The 14,767-nt window shown below is 57.4% G+C and overlaps 4 protein-coding genes and 1 non-coding gene across 5 annotated transcripts; 3 read left to right on the forward strand and 2 right to left on the reverse strand.

Moving 5' to 3' along the window:
* The first annotated feature begins 329 nt into the window (after window positions 1-329).
* BJ171DRAFT_t140 lies at window positions 330-401 on the forward strand. Its single transcript has one exon. It is a non-coding gene; the product is annotated as a tRNA-Trp (tRNA).
* A 125-nt stretch (window positions 402-526) lies between these two features.
* Window positions 527-1,097, forward strand: BJ171DRAFT_137593 (complex 1 protein-domain-containing protein). The gene is made up of 2 exons (XM_053105689.1): window positions 527-590; window positions 696-1,097. The coding sequence occupies exon 2, from the start codon at window positions 756-758 to the stop codon at window positions 1,041-1,043; it is 288 nt and encodes a 95-aa protein (XP_052965702.1). The 5' UTR covers window positions 527-590; window positions 696-755; the 3' UTR covers window positions 1,044-1,097.
* Window positions 1,098-1,632: 535 nt separating this feature from the next.
* On the reverse strand, window positions 1,633-5,554 carry BJ171DRAFT_623115 (uncharacterized protein). The gene is made up of 9 exons (XM_053115455.1): window positions 5,357-5,554; window positions 5,010-5,141; window positions 4,476-4,629; window positions 4,070-4,309; window positions 3,382-3,736; window positions 3,089-3,153; window positions 2,710-2,889; window positions 2,168-2,476; window positions 1,633-2,002 (listed from the first exon to the last, which is right to left on the reverse strand). Exons 1-9 carry the CDS (start codon window positions 5,528-5,530, stop codon window positions 1,656-1,658), a joined length of 1,956 nt encoding a protein of 651 aa, XP_052965703.1. The 5' UTR covers window positions 5,531-5,554; the 3' UTR covers window positions 1,633-1,655.
* A 474-nt stretch (window positions 5,555-6,028) lies between these two features.
* Window positions 6,029-12,249, reverse strand: BJ171DRAFT_509115 (uncharacterized protein). Its single transcript, XM_053111342.1, has 9 exons — window positions 11,859-12,249; window positions 11,353-11,669; window positions 11,154-11,249; window positions 10,598-11,013; window positions 9,681-10,449; window positions 9,170-9,505; window positions 7,659-9,092; window positions 7,129-7,541; window positions 6,029-6,983 (listed from the first exon to the last, which is right to left on the reverse strand). Exons 1-9 carry the CDS (start codon window positions 11,986-11,988, stop codon window positions 6,194-6,196), a joined length of 4,701 nt encoding a protein of 1,566 aa, XP_052965704.1. The 5' UTR covers window positions 11,989-12,249; the 3' UTR covers window positions 6,029-6,193.
* A 240-nt stretch (window positions 12,250-12,489) lies between these two features.
* Window positions 12,490-14,564, forward strand: BJ171DRAFT_509118 (ribosomal protein L30, ferredoxin-like fold domain-containing protein). Its single transcript, XM_053111343.1, has 3 exons — window positions 12,490-12,539; window positions 13,444-13,537; window positions 13,775-14,564. Exons 1-3 carry the CDS (start codon window positions 12,529-12,531, stop codon window positions 14,399-14,401), a joined length of 732 nt encoding a protein of 243 aa, XP_052965705.1. The 5' UTR covers window positions 12,490-12,528; the 3' UTR covers window positions 14,402-14,564.
* Window positions 14,565-14,767: the final 203 nt, after the last annotated feature.

Here is a 14,767-nt window from a genome sequence, read left to right on the forward strand (position 1 = left end):
GCGCCCTATCCATCGCTCATCATGACCAAACGGGGTATCCAAGATCATTGGACGATTCGATTTTACTCGGTTCACTCAATGCCAAGAAACCGCGCGTTGTACGAGGCTGTTCCAAGAGCCCAAGTCATGTCGCCACAGGGGCTGCTCGCCAATGGAGATCAGCCATATGTGTTCATGACGAGCCCTCATATCCAAACAAGTGCCAACCAATGCAGGAGCCCAATCCCATGGCCTTCCGCCGAGAACTGTATATCACATTCACTGTGATCAATCATTTCCTTCATTGTTAGAATCTAGATATTTTAACACAGTTTGACTGCCCACCACAAGGGGCCTTGGCGCAACGGTAGCGCGTCTGACTCCAGATCAGAAGGTTGTCGGTTCAAATCCGGCAGGCCTCATATTTTGCACCATGCCCATATTTTTGTGTCGGCTGGCCATCGATCCGGCTCGATCCGCATCAACCCGGCTCGACTCTCGATTTCAAACTCTCCCCAGATCGTGTGATCGTGCTGGTTCGCCGCTCTGTCGACGATCCATCCCGCACTCGCTCTGAACGGCTGATCGAGCCCCGACTGGATCTTCGTCTGGTATGTCCCCACAGCTCCCTGAACTGATCGGCATCATAGATTCGGCTGCTGATATCGGTATGCATCCCCCGTCGCGCGGACTCTGATTCTGCCTTCCTCCGCCAGCATCCGCCAGCATCCGCCAGCATCCACCAGCATCCACCAGCATCTGCATCTCGTCTATCCATGTCGTCCGCAGCTCCTTCCCGAACCGCTGTCCTCTCGCTCTATCGGTCCTTCATCCGCACCGCGAAACAGTTCAAATCCTACAACTACTCGCAGTATGTCCAACGACGGGCCCGTGATACCTTCCGGGAGCACATGAACGAAACCGACGCCATCCGCATTGCGGCTCTCTACCAGCGCGGCATCTCCGATCTCGAGATCGCAAAGCGCCAGGCCTGGGTCAACTCGCACTTTGGATCAGGAAACCTGGTGGTCGAAAGCCAGCACCACCGTGTCCACCATGCCTGAGTGACTCAGACCATCTGGCGCTGTTGGCCCAACACTTTTGCCAAAACTTGGTCTGCGGGCTCTGTCAAGCACAGGCGGAGCAGTGCTTCTGGTAGTCTCGGATGAGACTAGACCCCAAAAATTTCATCTGGCGGTCCTGTGTTGGACCCAGTTTCATCACTCCACCTTCGCCGAGCCGCTCGCATGGACTCGCCCTTCATTCTTCCGTCTTTTCTCTGCCTCAGTTGCTCTGGCCCATTCTCTGGATCTGCACACTCTGCGCTCATGTGCCTTTCAGAGCCAGCACTCGTATCTGGCAATAATTTTTCGCAGAGAATCCATCTTTTGTCCTCGCTTTTCTGCAGGTTCTTTCGACATCCCGCCACGACAACTTTCTCTGTTTGCAGTCGATCCAATAAATGGGACACCCTGGTTTTTTGGCCACGGACTTGATATTTGGTTTCCCAATACCATCGCGTGCTGACCATGGCCATTCTCCATCGAGGCCGCACGGGTGGAAATCCATTGGAAGTTTGGCCATGAACCATGATTGCCTCCTTACCCTGCCTCGGCGAGAGTATCTATGATTGTGCCTCGGGATTCCAAGCAGCGGGCTCATGCCACTTTGCCGTTCTACACAACGGCGACCTTGGATATTCGTCCAATCGTCGAGGCTCGTCCAGCTTGCTCTACCTGCGGGCGGAGCCCGCCTTTGTCCATCAAAGGGACCGGAACGAGCCCAGGCTTCTCCTGAGATGTCGACGGCTTGCGCTCCCCCCGTGCATCCTCGCCGGGTGTGTTGGGTCGCAGGCTCCCATAGATCGAGCCCCGGCCCCCAGATCCTTCCTTGGCCTTGCGCGCCCTGACATCCTCAAGGGCCTTGGATATGCTTTGATGGACAGCCATGTCTGAAAGATCCTTGGCATGCTGCTGTGCAGTTGTGTATGCCTGGATCGCCTGCTGGAGCTGGGCGATACGGGCTACAAGGACAAGACACATGTCATGAGGAATGTTATCTGGACAAGCATAGCCACTGCTGCTGCATCGACCTGTTTGCCTCGCCTCGCAAATTCGGCGCCGCTACATGACTATCGTCGCAGTGGTCCGCACGGCGAGCGCATAGGCACGGCAATAGCTCCACTTACAGTAGCCCTGGCCAACAAGCACCCGGGCGTTCAGTGCCCATCGTTTGTCTTTCAGTGCATCGGCCACCGCTGCGCTCTTCTCGCCGTACTCTGCCGCCACCATAGGGAAGCCCAGCTCGAGGTTGCATCGGCCAATATCATGCAGGAGCCAGGCGCGGTCGATCGACGGATCGGATGTGTAGTTCAGCTTTTCTTCAAAGGCCCGGATGGCCTCTGGGTACTTGCAAAGACGCACGAATACCCGACCGATATTGCCAAGGGCGCGCGACTTGGCTTCCTTCAGATTCAGATCCCTTCCGACCATGAAATCTGGGGAGAGCAGGGAGCAGTCGAGGCAGTCGAAGCAGTCAGCACGAGCACACACTTCGTTTGCTATCCCGAATCAGTCCATTTGCTGACCCTTTCACTCCGAGCGACTCTGGTCGTGCCTCCGCATGCGTGCCGCATCACCGTCATTACATTCATATGCCGCAGGCACGAATCTGTCCAGCCAATAGATATGCCCCAGCGTCCTCAAAAAAAAATAAATAAACACAGCGCACCTTTCTTATGATAGTGGACGGCTTGTGACATCACGCCCATCTCAAAATAGATCGTTCCCATGATGCTGTAGATTTCACCGGTGACTTTGTCTCGGTTGACGAGATAGCTGAGATTGTTGGTGTGTGCGAGGAAGCTCTTGGCCATCCGTAGAGCGCCATCATAGTCGCCAATTTCCATGGCTGTTGTGAGAGAGAATAGGTGAATCGCAGGCAGGGCGCCGTTACAGACAAGATCAGGAGACTGCATCTGGCTTGCTGAATATCCAGCAGCAACTTGTAGCCCAGACAATGTAGATCCACGACGACATGGCAAGCTCGTCACGCAGCAAACCCAAGTCGCCAGGTCGGGTTGGATCGTCAAATCCTGCGGATTGCTCACCTCGGTTGATCTTGTAAAACGCGGAACTGACAACCTTTTGGGCCTGTAGTGCAGGCAGACGCGGGCTAGTGATTTCAGAGTTCAGCCAAGATATCCAATAACTAGGTCAGTCCGGAAGCCATTATCGATGCCATACAAGCACGGCGCAGTGTCCTTATGCCGGGCTACTTTATAGCGATATTGGACCGACTGGCTTTCAGCGAGCACCGATCAGTCGCATATAAACATGCCCACATATGCGTGAGCATGAGGGAGGGGGAAGCGATCCGTGCCTCTGGCAGTGCAAAACATACCCGTTGGGCACTGCACCTCGCTCCTTGTGTGCATGGGGTGTCCATGGTTTGGTATTGTCGGGCAGTGGGTTCTTTGCCAAGTCGATCTGGTTCGGCGGCGGCTGCCATCCTCCTCCGGCCTTTGGATTCCTCTCGCGCTCTAGCTCGACTTCTTCTCTCTGCTTGCGCACGACGGCCTTTTCGTGCAGCATCTTCCTGTTCCTGGCCGAAATAACCTTTCCCTGAAGATCCGATCGCTCGTTCTTACGGGCGTATATGGGCTTTTGCTGTCGCCAGAACTCTGTCCGACTCTCGAGATAATCGAGCGCATCGGATGCAATCTTGATGATTTCTTCGTTGGGGTTGTTGACAAAGTCTGGACGACGCCGCACAGGTCGTCGAGAGGAGATGCAAGGGAGAGGCAAGGCTACATATCAGTCCGGATGCTGAGCGACATGACTGCACCGAGTGAGTCGCTAATGCGAACGAATGTCAATAGGTTGATGGGATAGCATGTCAGTGCGGGAGTGCGCCAGCGAGAGAAGGTGCGCGTGAGGTCGTATGCCGAGTGTTGTGGCGTGACTTGATGTGGGTTTAGATGCTATCATGAGGAAGTAAATGCTCTAGGAGAGGGGGCTCTGTCGAACCAAACCTGCTTGCAAAGCCTACGCAGCCGGGATGCTCGTCCTTGCGCAAAGATAGGCCTTACCGTCGTCGTTGACCAAGCCCTCGAGATACACTTTGTCGGCGTAGAGTCTTCCAAGAAGCTGCTTCTCGGTCTCTTCCAGGACGTTGCTGCTTCCCTCCTTGACGCACTTTGCACCATCTCGACCAGCGGATGATGTGCTGGGTCCGGCCGGTTTGCCTGGCTTGACGGTTGCTTGCACAGAGTCAGCTATCGCTGTATGTCGTCCAGTTGCCGGGGGCTGGAACTGATAATCCTTGGGATCTATGTTTGGAGCGATGTGTCATTGCTCTTGTCGATGCACCCAGCCAGCAGCCGCGCTACCTCTCTGTCCCTCACAAACGACGATCGTCATCACAATGTACTGCGGTAAACATTATATCGCCACCGGAAGGATATCCGGCGTGCTCCAGAGGCAAAGCCTACGCACTTCCGATTGAATTGTCGATCGCCTCCCGGGCCTTTTGGATGCCCAGGCGGAATTCATCGAGCTCGGGTCGCATCTTGTTGCCGCGGTGATAGTACACGAGCGACATTTCGAAATCACCCTGGGCATAGAGCGCCTCCGCTTTTTGATAGACGCCCTGTTGGTTCCCGTGAGCGACGACAGAGTGCAAGGACCAGCATGCAGCGACAGCGTGCACGAACAGTACAGTATTTCAGTCAGCGGCTCCGATATCACATGTATCTGCCAGTCCAGTAGGAACGCAGTTCGACGGTGCAGCCCGGTGGGTACCGGGAAGAGAACCAACTGCAGCACGTCCTCCTCCACATCGTCATCAGATATCGAGTCACGGAAAGCTCTGACGCGGTGGATGCGGCAGGATTTGCATCGATGCTGACCCGGAATCAGGACCGATATGCGCGACAACCACGCCAGAGACTGAATCTCAACGTCGAATCGGGCTCGGCACACGGTATCAGTGACCCTCGCCAAACCGGCCACCACGTCCCACAACCAGACCTTGAAAAACTCTGGGTCTTCTTTCAGCGCTTCGTCGGCGTCGGCCAGGGCCGCCCGTGAGTCGCCCAACAGCAGAAAGCATTTGGATCTCGCGACAAGCCCGTTCTTTTCCGTTGGCTTGAGGGTCAGTGCCTGCACGACAGACAGACAGACAGACGGTGAGAATGGGATACATGGGCGTGGGAACACTGTGAACCACCGGCCGGCTTCGCCCACATTCGAGTCCAGTGCTATCGTGCCCTGACTGCGTGTTGGGAGCCAGGCCCCATCTCGCCTTGGCCCCACAACCACCCGGTCATTTTTCAGCGGCTGCTTTCGCCCAGCTCACGTCTCCGGGGTATACAAACCTTGGTATATGCCTCAATGGCTTTGCGGTAGTCGCCTTGCTTGGCGAGGATATCACCCTCAGCAGCATGCGACTGGAACGATGAGAGGTTGCCCTCTTCGTCCGAGTCCTTGTCTTCTTGCCGCCCGGTCCCTGTGGCTTTCGGATCCTTGGTCGCTGGGGGCTTGGTCGCCATGGTGGTGATGCTGGCAGGGCAGAGTCAAGCCAGAGGACAGATGTTTCGGAATCTCGACTGTTGAATGCAACGGCGTGATGCGGTGAGCGGACGCTTGTACTGGAATGCTCTCCGAGTCGAAACGCCGAGTCGCTTTCGGTTCATACGATGGCCTCTCTCCGCTGGAAAGTCTCGTGCGGCAATCTCGCTGTTTTGCAGTTGCTGTTTTGGAATAAAGTTCCCGATGCTGGCGCAGAGGGCCGGTGGGAGACAGGTCGGCCCGGGGCGGCCGTCAATCCAACGCACCAAGAGAGCATTTGCCATGCGTTCCAATCACACAGCCAGACCAAGCCCGTGAGTCGAGTCATGGCAGACCGAGGCGACAGCGCTCGGTCTGGGCTGCTGGTTTCCAAAATGCTCGCTGTACGGCTAATCTGAGTGCTCTCAGCCCGATGGGTTGGTGTGCCGCCTGGACCAATGCGATGTCTTTCGCTAACGAGTCCGGCTTGGACATCCAAGTTGTAGGACGATGCACGACCATTGCCGCCCTCCCGGTCGTCTAGATCATGTGGGCAGAGCATGTTGTATTGGCAGATGTGCACTGATGGCAGGAGATCGATGATACGCTGGTTTATCACACGGATGAGCCTGGGGCTCGCCAGAAATCGGCCTGAGGCTGGCTTCTCATCGCTTGATTCGCTTGGCTCGCGATCGAGCGTTCAGCGGAGGAGTGCTGGCAACGACATCGTCGTCGTCGTCGCTGTCCTCGACTGCCTGGGTGTTTCCTCGGAGGCTGCGCTTCTGGGAGGAGTGGTGGATTCCTGGGGTTGTCGCCAGACGGAGGCCGCTCTGGGTTGCCGGAGGCGACTGAGGGATGTGGATGGGCTCGTCGCCACTATCGGTATCGGCCGGCTGGCCGTGCCGCTGTGCCCGTCGCGGGGATTCTACCGATGAAACTTGGGCCTCGGCCGTGTGTGCCGACGCCCGAGAACGAGCCGGGGTTGGGCGAGGCCGGCGCGCTGGCTTTTGCGACCCGGCAAGAGGTCCCTCGTCGCCGCTGTTCAACGAGGCCTCGTCGGATTCGGGATCGGGCTCCGGTTGAGATTCTTCGTCCGAGTCCTCGGCGTACACTCGCCGAGGTACTGCGCGGCCTGATCTGCGCGAGGGCGTTGCGGCAGGCGAGGCGACGCTGGCTCGCTTCTTTCGCGCCGAGCCAGATCCCGTGGGAGACCGCACCTTGGAAAGCGACTTTCTTGGCGTGGCCGATGTCCGTGACTTCTTTGTGGGCGTTTTGGGAACATCAGCGGGCTCGGGCGATCGGTCGCGCTGGGTCTTGGGCTTGCGGCCGCGACGACGGTTGATGGCCTCGCCTTTCTGCAGCGCCTTGACAAAGTCCCAAAAGCCCTGCCACTCGGGCTCGTCTTCAACAGGCTTGATATTGTGGCTGGCCATGGCATCGAGGGTATGTTCAACGCTGAGTTTGGGGACAGGGCGAAAAGAGTCAGATCGGAGTGTCTGTTGTGCGGCACAGAATCAAAGCCGCTCTGCCAATGATCAGACATCTGCGACTAGCGCTACGCTAGTGCAGCGCTGTACCGCCGTGCTGTTCGCGGGCTTACATGTCATCAACCGAGGAGATTGGCGGCTCGTCTTGGGTTTCAACAACGAGGGGTGCAGAGGGGTCTTGGAGCAGCTGCTGCACGACCGCAGCCAGGACTCCCCACACTCTCCAGGCACCGCCAACGTCGTCGATTGCGGGGGGCACGGCTTGGTCCTCTTGGATGGAGCTCACGAGTGAATTGTCGGCCTCTTCGCGCCGGCGGATGCTGTCCAGGAGTCTCTGAACAACCCGGCCCGAGCCTGACTTGATCACCCGCAGGAGCGTGGCGGCGAGAGCGCTCTTCGTGGAGGGGTGCTTGGAGTGCATGAATATGTGCAAGAAGGCAGCTTTGACCTTGGTGCCGATTGCCTTTGCCGTCTGGAACGACGGGTCTGTCGAGCGCACCCGACCGCTGTAGTGCAAATCGAGGGCCTGGTCCACAGCGAATGGCAAAGTCAGAAGATGTGGCTCCAAACGACACCGACGGCACCGACGACACCGACGGCACTGCCGGCACTGGAGGCACTAGAGGCACGAAGAAATCCTTACCCCATCAAGGCCGTCGACGATGGCGTCATGCAGGGCATCCAGAAGCCGATCAAACTCTGGTCGGAGGTGCGCTTCGTCTTGTTCAAGCATTTCCACCGCCTTGGACAAATAGGGGCCGATGAGGATGCTCAGGACCGATTCGCCCAAGCTGTTCCAGACAGGGCCCAATACGTCAACCAACGGCCCACCCAGGACCGCGGTACCGTCCTTGGAGCTAACCAAAGGACCAACGTGCATATACCGGACAAGAATCGAAGCATTCGCGGGCGAGAGGACACCAAGCTTGATCAAGTTCGAGAACGATCCTGTGGTCCGCAAAAGCATCTGGCGAGCAGATTCGCGGGCCTCAGAGTCGAGCCGGCGAGCAAGCCCGAGGACATCAGCCGGTCCAGAATCGGTCGAGCTACCGGATGGTTCCGGGAATGACGAAAAGTCGACGTATGCAGAAAGAATCCGGGAGATTTCGGGTTGGATATCGTCGGCAACGACATGGCGCATATCGGGGTAAGCTTCGACAAGATTGGAGTTCAGGACGGAGTAAAAATGGAGCAGCACATCGACGGCACCGCGACGCAGCTTGAGGCCAAAGACGGTTTGGTCGATGCCGAGAAGCAAGCTCTCGGCAGTGCTGACAAGGCGGCTCGTTTTCTTGTGGACAGTTTCGGCCAGCGCCTCGACTTCCTTCGCCGACAGCTCGGCTTTCTCGGGCCCATCAGTATTCTCGGTTTCCGCAGCCGTTCCGGCAGTGTTGGGAGCCGGGGAAATGGTTGAGAAGAGCTTCTTGAGATCCCAAGTAGTTTGGACAGCGAGGATTCGCAGAGTCAGCTCGATGATATCCTCGATCACTTCATTAGCCGAGCCGAGCGAGTCGTCGGATATCTGGACAACGACGCCGCCCTCGTTTTGATTGCGGATCAGCAGACCAACGCCGAGACAGAAATCGACCGCGCCAAATAGCCCCGAGTGCAAATACTTTTCGTCGGCTTCCGTAGTAGTCACGTCGTCACTTGCAACAATGTTGATGGACTCCAGATCGACCAGGGACATGAGCTGATCTAGCCGGACGAGCACATTGCGGAAGCCAAACAAATCGGCTTCGTCCAGATCGCCGTGTGCCTTGAGCGTCTTGTGCAGAGACTTGGCCCTGGTCATCATTTGGTCATTGACAATATGCTCTACAAGCTCTTCAACCTTGGTTTTCATGGTTTCTCGCAGGCCAGTCACAGCCGACGAGCTGGCGTCGTCGGCACCGTCCTCAGCCAACTTGCTCTTGGCTGTGCGTTTAGTGCCCGAGCTGGAGGAGTGCACCGTTCCAAAACGAAGGGTCTGGTCACCCGCGAGGAACATCAAGGCGCGACCGCACTCGAAAATAACGTGGGCGCTTGCGTGTTTCATGAGGATGCTCTGAATGTCATCGAAGAGAGCTTCGCATGTCTGTTGGACAGAGGTGGCCAGAGAAACTCTTCAGACGAGCACCGGAGCATGCAGAAACGAAGGTTCTTCCTACTTACCGAAACCTGGCGGAGCTCAAAGTAAACGTTCAAGTCGATCGATCGAACCAGACAAAGCACCTCGGTGATGCGAATGCGGCCAAGAGCCGAGAAGTCTGTGGCGTATTTGCGCACCAGCTGAGGCACGGCCTTGACCATGTCGCGGCTGAGTTCCATGCGGCGGTCATCCCACAACCCAGTGTCTCGGTCGGTCAGAAGCAGCTCAACAGAAGCGCTCAGCATGCAAACCAACGCGGTTTCTTCTCTATCCGAGAGAGCATACGGATCATTTTCAGGATCATCGTCGGTTGACAGGGTCAGGTCCTTGGACAGGTAGTTGGCCATAGCGTGCCAGTCCTGGCGAGAGAATGGAACATGTTCGTCTCCGTTTTAGCACCAGTGAGTCAGGTCTAGCTGCAAGTGCTATGCAACACGCTGTGTCGGAGCGATTTCGGTGGCTCCATAGCAAGTGATTCTATCGCGGCCAGCCACATATGAAAGTGCATCCGCAGCGAGGACAGCTGAGCCGCACCTGGAGAGCCTCCATGCTCGAGTAGAGCGACTCGACAGCGATCTTGATCCGGTGGTACGCCATCGAAGCACCCTCGCCACGAATCTCCGTGAGCCAGCGAGTGAACTCTAGCTGCTCGCACCGGCGCGGGTCTGAGCCTGCGCTTGCTTCTCTGGGCAGGCTCGGTCCGCTGTCGGAAAGGCGCTGAGAATCGCTGCCTTCTTGGACGCCATCCAGGAGCTTGGCAAGGAACACCGCTACACACTTGAGTTCAATCCACTGGCGGTTGAGCTTGGCCCGCGATCGGCTGCCTTTGATGGAAGTCACCTTGGGCTCGATGTAGTCGTCCTTCAGGGTCTTGGCTGCCAGCTTGGCGATCTGGCTATTGACCTTGCGGTCATCGACAACGAGAAGCTGCAGAAGCTGGTCGCGGGTGTCATTATCGAGCATGTCGCCGAGTGCAATCTGGACCAGAGTGCTTGCGGCGTTCAGACGGACTCCGGAGTCCTTGTCTCGGAAGGCCATCTCGAGAAGCCGAGACTTGAAGCGCTCGACAAAGGGCAGGAGGCCGCTGGTGACCTCAATGTTGTTTGACTCAAAGAGCTTTGCCAGGGACTGGATAGCTTCGGAGCGAACATGCGGTTCCTTGTCAAAGAGGAGCCAGCCGAGGTAGCGAATGTGCTGGCCCTCGAGATAGAGCTCGGGATACGAGAGGATCCACTGGCCAAGGTGGTGAATGCACTCGGCACGAATGTTGGCATCAATGTCTCGATAGCGATGCGAAAACACGCTGAATTGGAAATTGCCGCGTGCGGATGAGTTTTAGATGATGCAGAGATGTTGGCGACAGACGACAGAGGCGGTCGGATCGCCTCCAAGCCCAAAGCGCACGCAGTGACAACCCTAGATCGCTCGATGCGAGCTGCCACAACACTTGCCTAGTGTAAAAGTCGTTGATGTGCATTTCATACTGTACTTTCTTACGATGGAGCTCGGCCGAGCGCTCGGTAAATGCGGCGGCTCGCTTGGAGCCGGCTGGTTTGGTGCTCTCGGTCTCGAGCTGCTTGTTGCAAACAACCCACTCCTTGTGCACAGCCTTGGCGGCCTCGCACAGGGCAGATTGGATGGCAAGTGCAGCCACAACCGAGGTATGACGGATGGGTCGGAAGATGGACGATGTCATTGTGATCACCCAGATTTTGAGTTTCTCCAGGGAAGTCTCGTCCTTGGTGAATTCAGCCTTGACCTTTGCCGCCCACTTGAGCCAGAACTCGCCAAAGACTCTTCTGAACTTTGCGCCGGCAAGCTTACCCTTGCCCTTCACGATCAGTGGATAGTCTTCAAGCTGCTGATTCTGATAGAAAGGAACGGCGCATCAACAGAGATTCAAAACGGCCTCCAGGACCAGCCTAAATGCTGCCATTTCTGCTCTCGATGAGGCGCACAAGTTTCAGCGGCTCTCGTGGGATTCGCCGTCTCAAGAGCCACACCTACCGATTCGATATCGTCCACCAGGCTTTGGACGATTTGGGGGACGGCGTCATCGTCGTCCAAAACAATCTTGTCCTTGGAGACTTTTAGACCGCATGACTATTCACATGCCCAGAAAGAAGCGAATGCGATCAGTCTGTGGTAAAGGCTGCCGAAAGACAGGGCAACGTACGGGTGTCCGGGTCCTGCTACAATGACACACCTCGATCAAGAACTGAATCAGATCGATCAAGGCAGAGTCCTCGTTGTGGGAGAAGCTGTCACTCCATTCGGACACGACCAGGTTCAGGGCGATACCGGGAACGAGGAGCGACTCCATCAATGTCATTTCAGGGGTGTCACTCGCTTGAGTGGTATGTGTTGGCGGTGACGATGACGGCGGGCTCTGTGCGACACTGGCGTCGTCATCGCCGATGTCTTGGTCGCTTTCATCAGTGTCGTGAGGAAGAGCTGGAGGCACAGCTCTCTTTCTGCCGGAGCTCGTCGCTGCTTTCGATGGCGTTGGTCGCGCTGATGAGACTGGAGGAGCAATCACACAGAGTGTCGGCGTGAGTCAACGGCGTGAGTCAACGGCGTCAGTCGTGGCCGTCGACAACACCGGCCATGCCAGCTGCTGTATCTGTCACTGCAAATGGCGACATCTGTCATTGCTGCTTCGCAGTGCGCCGTCGTTCGTGCACGGCTTGGGCCTGGTTATATGGGACTCACCTGGCTTGGTCCTGGGTGTTGCTGCCGGCGCTGGAGACGAAGGGGAGGCCGACGCAAGCCTTCGCTGTGACAGGATCCGCGTCGAGACTCTGCGCTGAGATGGCGGTAGTGATTCAGAGTCGCTCGACATGGCTGTTGCAAGAATGGTGGTGGCCTGGGACGAGGCGGGGCACGGATAGCTCAAAATCGATCAGAGTCAACTGCACGGCGAGTTGCGGTGGGTTGAGTCGGTTCTTCTCGGCTCGGTTATGGTGGGACGAGGGTTGCCACGATAAAGAGCAGCGAAGGCTTCGTGGTGAGCAAGGCCGCCCAGCAGGGAAGTCGTTGCAGCAGGAGGGTCGCAGCAGCAGCCCGACGACGGGGAGGGTGCGTTTGAAATGTCTTGGCCGGGTGCGGCCCATGTCCAAAGCGGCTCCGCGTCGCCCAAAGCGCATTGCCAAATGCGGACAAATGAGCCACGACGATGCGCTGCGCAGTCGGATCGAGTGCGGCTGCATGCCCTCGATCCGGCCACACTCGATCCGGTCAGCTGACGCGGGCGTGGCTTGGCTTTTTTTCCTGTTTCTGCGCCACAGACACACGGTCAAAACGACCCGGGCTGCGGCTGCCTCTTGCCGCCTCCCTCTTTCCTCTGCAACGTCGTTGACTTTCGGCACACAGACCAACAGAAATGGCCCCTAGGTTCGTACTGCAGCCGGGCGTGAACGGAGCACAGCTGGCATACCGCCCCAGGCATTTCGACACTCTGGCGGAACGAGCAGGAAGGCTCAGTAGACCGACAGGATGGGCGGCTTGCTCCTGCGCGGCGGCCGTTTTCCCAGACTCGCCAGATGGGCAATTCGTTTCATCCACACTGTCCCGAAAAGACTCTTTGAACTATGATGCGATCTAGGACGACGCTTCAATTGGAGACGGCCCACGGTGATGGGCGTGACTGTTCCCGCAGCCGCCGTCTTCTGTGCCGCCGTCTCCATCCGGAATAGGTTCCGGTGCGATCACAACGGTTTTGGCAAAATCTTCTTTGGGACACGCCCTGGACTCTGTCGCAGACGAGGCCCGTGCGACCCACTGAAGGAGTTGGGGACTAAGCGGCGGTCACGGACAGTCGACGGGTCTGAGCATCCTGTGCCATCCGGCGACCCGCCGCTTTTCCCTCAAATCAATTCGTGCTGGTGTTTGGTGGCCGAGCGATAGGATCGACACCACCAGGCCATCGAGCCCAGCACGTATATTCATCTCATGTTGGACTCTGGACCAGTTCCGCAGTCGCCTTTTTACGTGAGGACTTGTCGGCTGCGAGCTCGCCCGAGACGTAGCGCCAGCGGCCTGCATTTGGCCTGCGGTGGACGTCCGGCCGATCCAAGTCTCGCTCCGATCAAATGGATTCGTTGGATTAATAGCGCTCGTCAAAGCCCGGCGTCGCAGCCGGACCCGCTCCTTCGTGTGTCCCAATGCGACGCCAGGCCGAGCTGCTACTAAGCCTGGACATTTCCCGAGCTCCCTGCGAGTGACGGATGGCTCCCTTTCCCTGGCCATAAGCGTGCGCATGTGGTCTTATTGACACCCTCTTGTTTCTGGATAGCAGCAAGCCCACCGTCCCCGAGACCATCCTCAAGAAGCGCAAGGCCACCGAGAAGGTTGCCGCCGAGCGTGCTGCCGCTGCTGTTCTCCGCAAGAAGGTAATGATTTGGTGTCCACGACTGGGCCTCTGAGCGATGCAGATTTGGTGATGACAAACCACTGTTTGGCTAGCTTCGCGCTATGATGTCAACTGTTAACCATCTTTCGGGACTGACGCAATCTGCTGCGAGGGCGCGCTGCGGCTGTATGCCGGCGAATGTGCAGACTGCTGACGAATGTGTGATTTCCCTTGTCGATCGCTTGCCCCTGCGACTTGCACGCACCGCGATGAATAGGACAACGCCCAGAAGCGCAAGGTCATCTTCAAGCGCGCTGAGCAGTACGTCCAGGAGTACCGCAGCCAGGAGCGCGACGAGATCCGTCTCCGTCGCCAGGCCAAGGCCACCGGCTCCTTCTTTGTCCCCGCCGAGCACAAGCTTGCCTTCGTTATCCGCCTCAAGGGTATCAACAAGCTCTCGCCCAAGCCCAGAAAGATCCTTCAGCTCCTCCGCCTGAACCAGATCAACTCTGGTGTCTTTGTCAAGCTCAACAAGGCTTCGCTCCAGATGATCCAGTGGGTTGCTCCCTATGTTGCCTGGGGTTACCCCAACCTCAAGTCTGTCCGCGAGCTCGTCTACAAGCGCGGCTTCGCCAAGGTCGACAAGCAGCGCATTGCCATCCACGACAACTCTGTTATCGAGAAGGCTCTCGGCCAGTTCGGCATCATTTGCGTTGAGGATCTGATCCACGAGCTCTTCACCGTTGGCCCCAACTTCAAGCAGGCCAACAACTTCCTGTGGCCCTTCAAGCTCTCCAACCCCACTGGCGGTTTCAAGGGCAAGAAGTCGATCCACTTCATCCAGGGCGGCGAGAGCGGCAACCGTGAGCACTTCATCAACAAGCTCATCCAGGCCATGAACTAAATGGCCTCGACGGGCTGTCGAAGTGACCTGCAGGGAAATCTCCTTGATTCATGACCCCGCGCTGTATTCTGCAAATACAAACGTGTTTGATAGAGGAAACGCAGTGCCCAGACCTGTGCCATCGGATGGCTCAATACACCGTGTGGACATCCGCAATACCCAATCCTCCTCAGGGCCTTGATGGTGTGGGTGGGTGTGGAATGTCGCAGTGAGCGGTGTGGCTTGGCTGCGAATGAGCGCCTCCGTCCTCGCCACAGGCGTTGCACCGCACTGCCCCATGCCCCCCACACAAGGCGCCACAAGCCCACTGCCGCCCAAACAAAGCAAAACCGGGCTGCATTTGGGCGGACAACAACGGCGCGCCCT

This window comes from Polychytrium aggregatum, assembly GCF_025602895.1.
Source record: "Polychytrium aggregatum strain JEL109 chromosome Unknown BJ171scaffold_23, whole genome shotgun sequence".
Taxonomy (NCBI): Eukaryota; Fungi; Chytridiomycota; class Chytridiomycetes; order Polychytriales; genus Polychytrium; species Polychytrium aggregatum.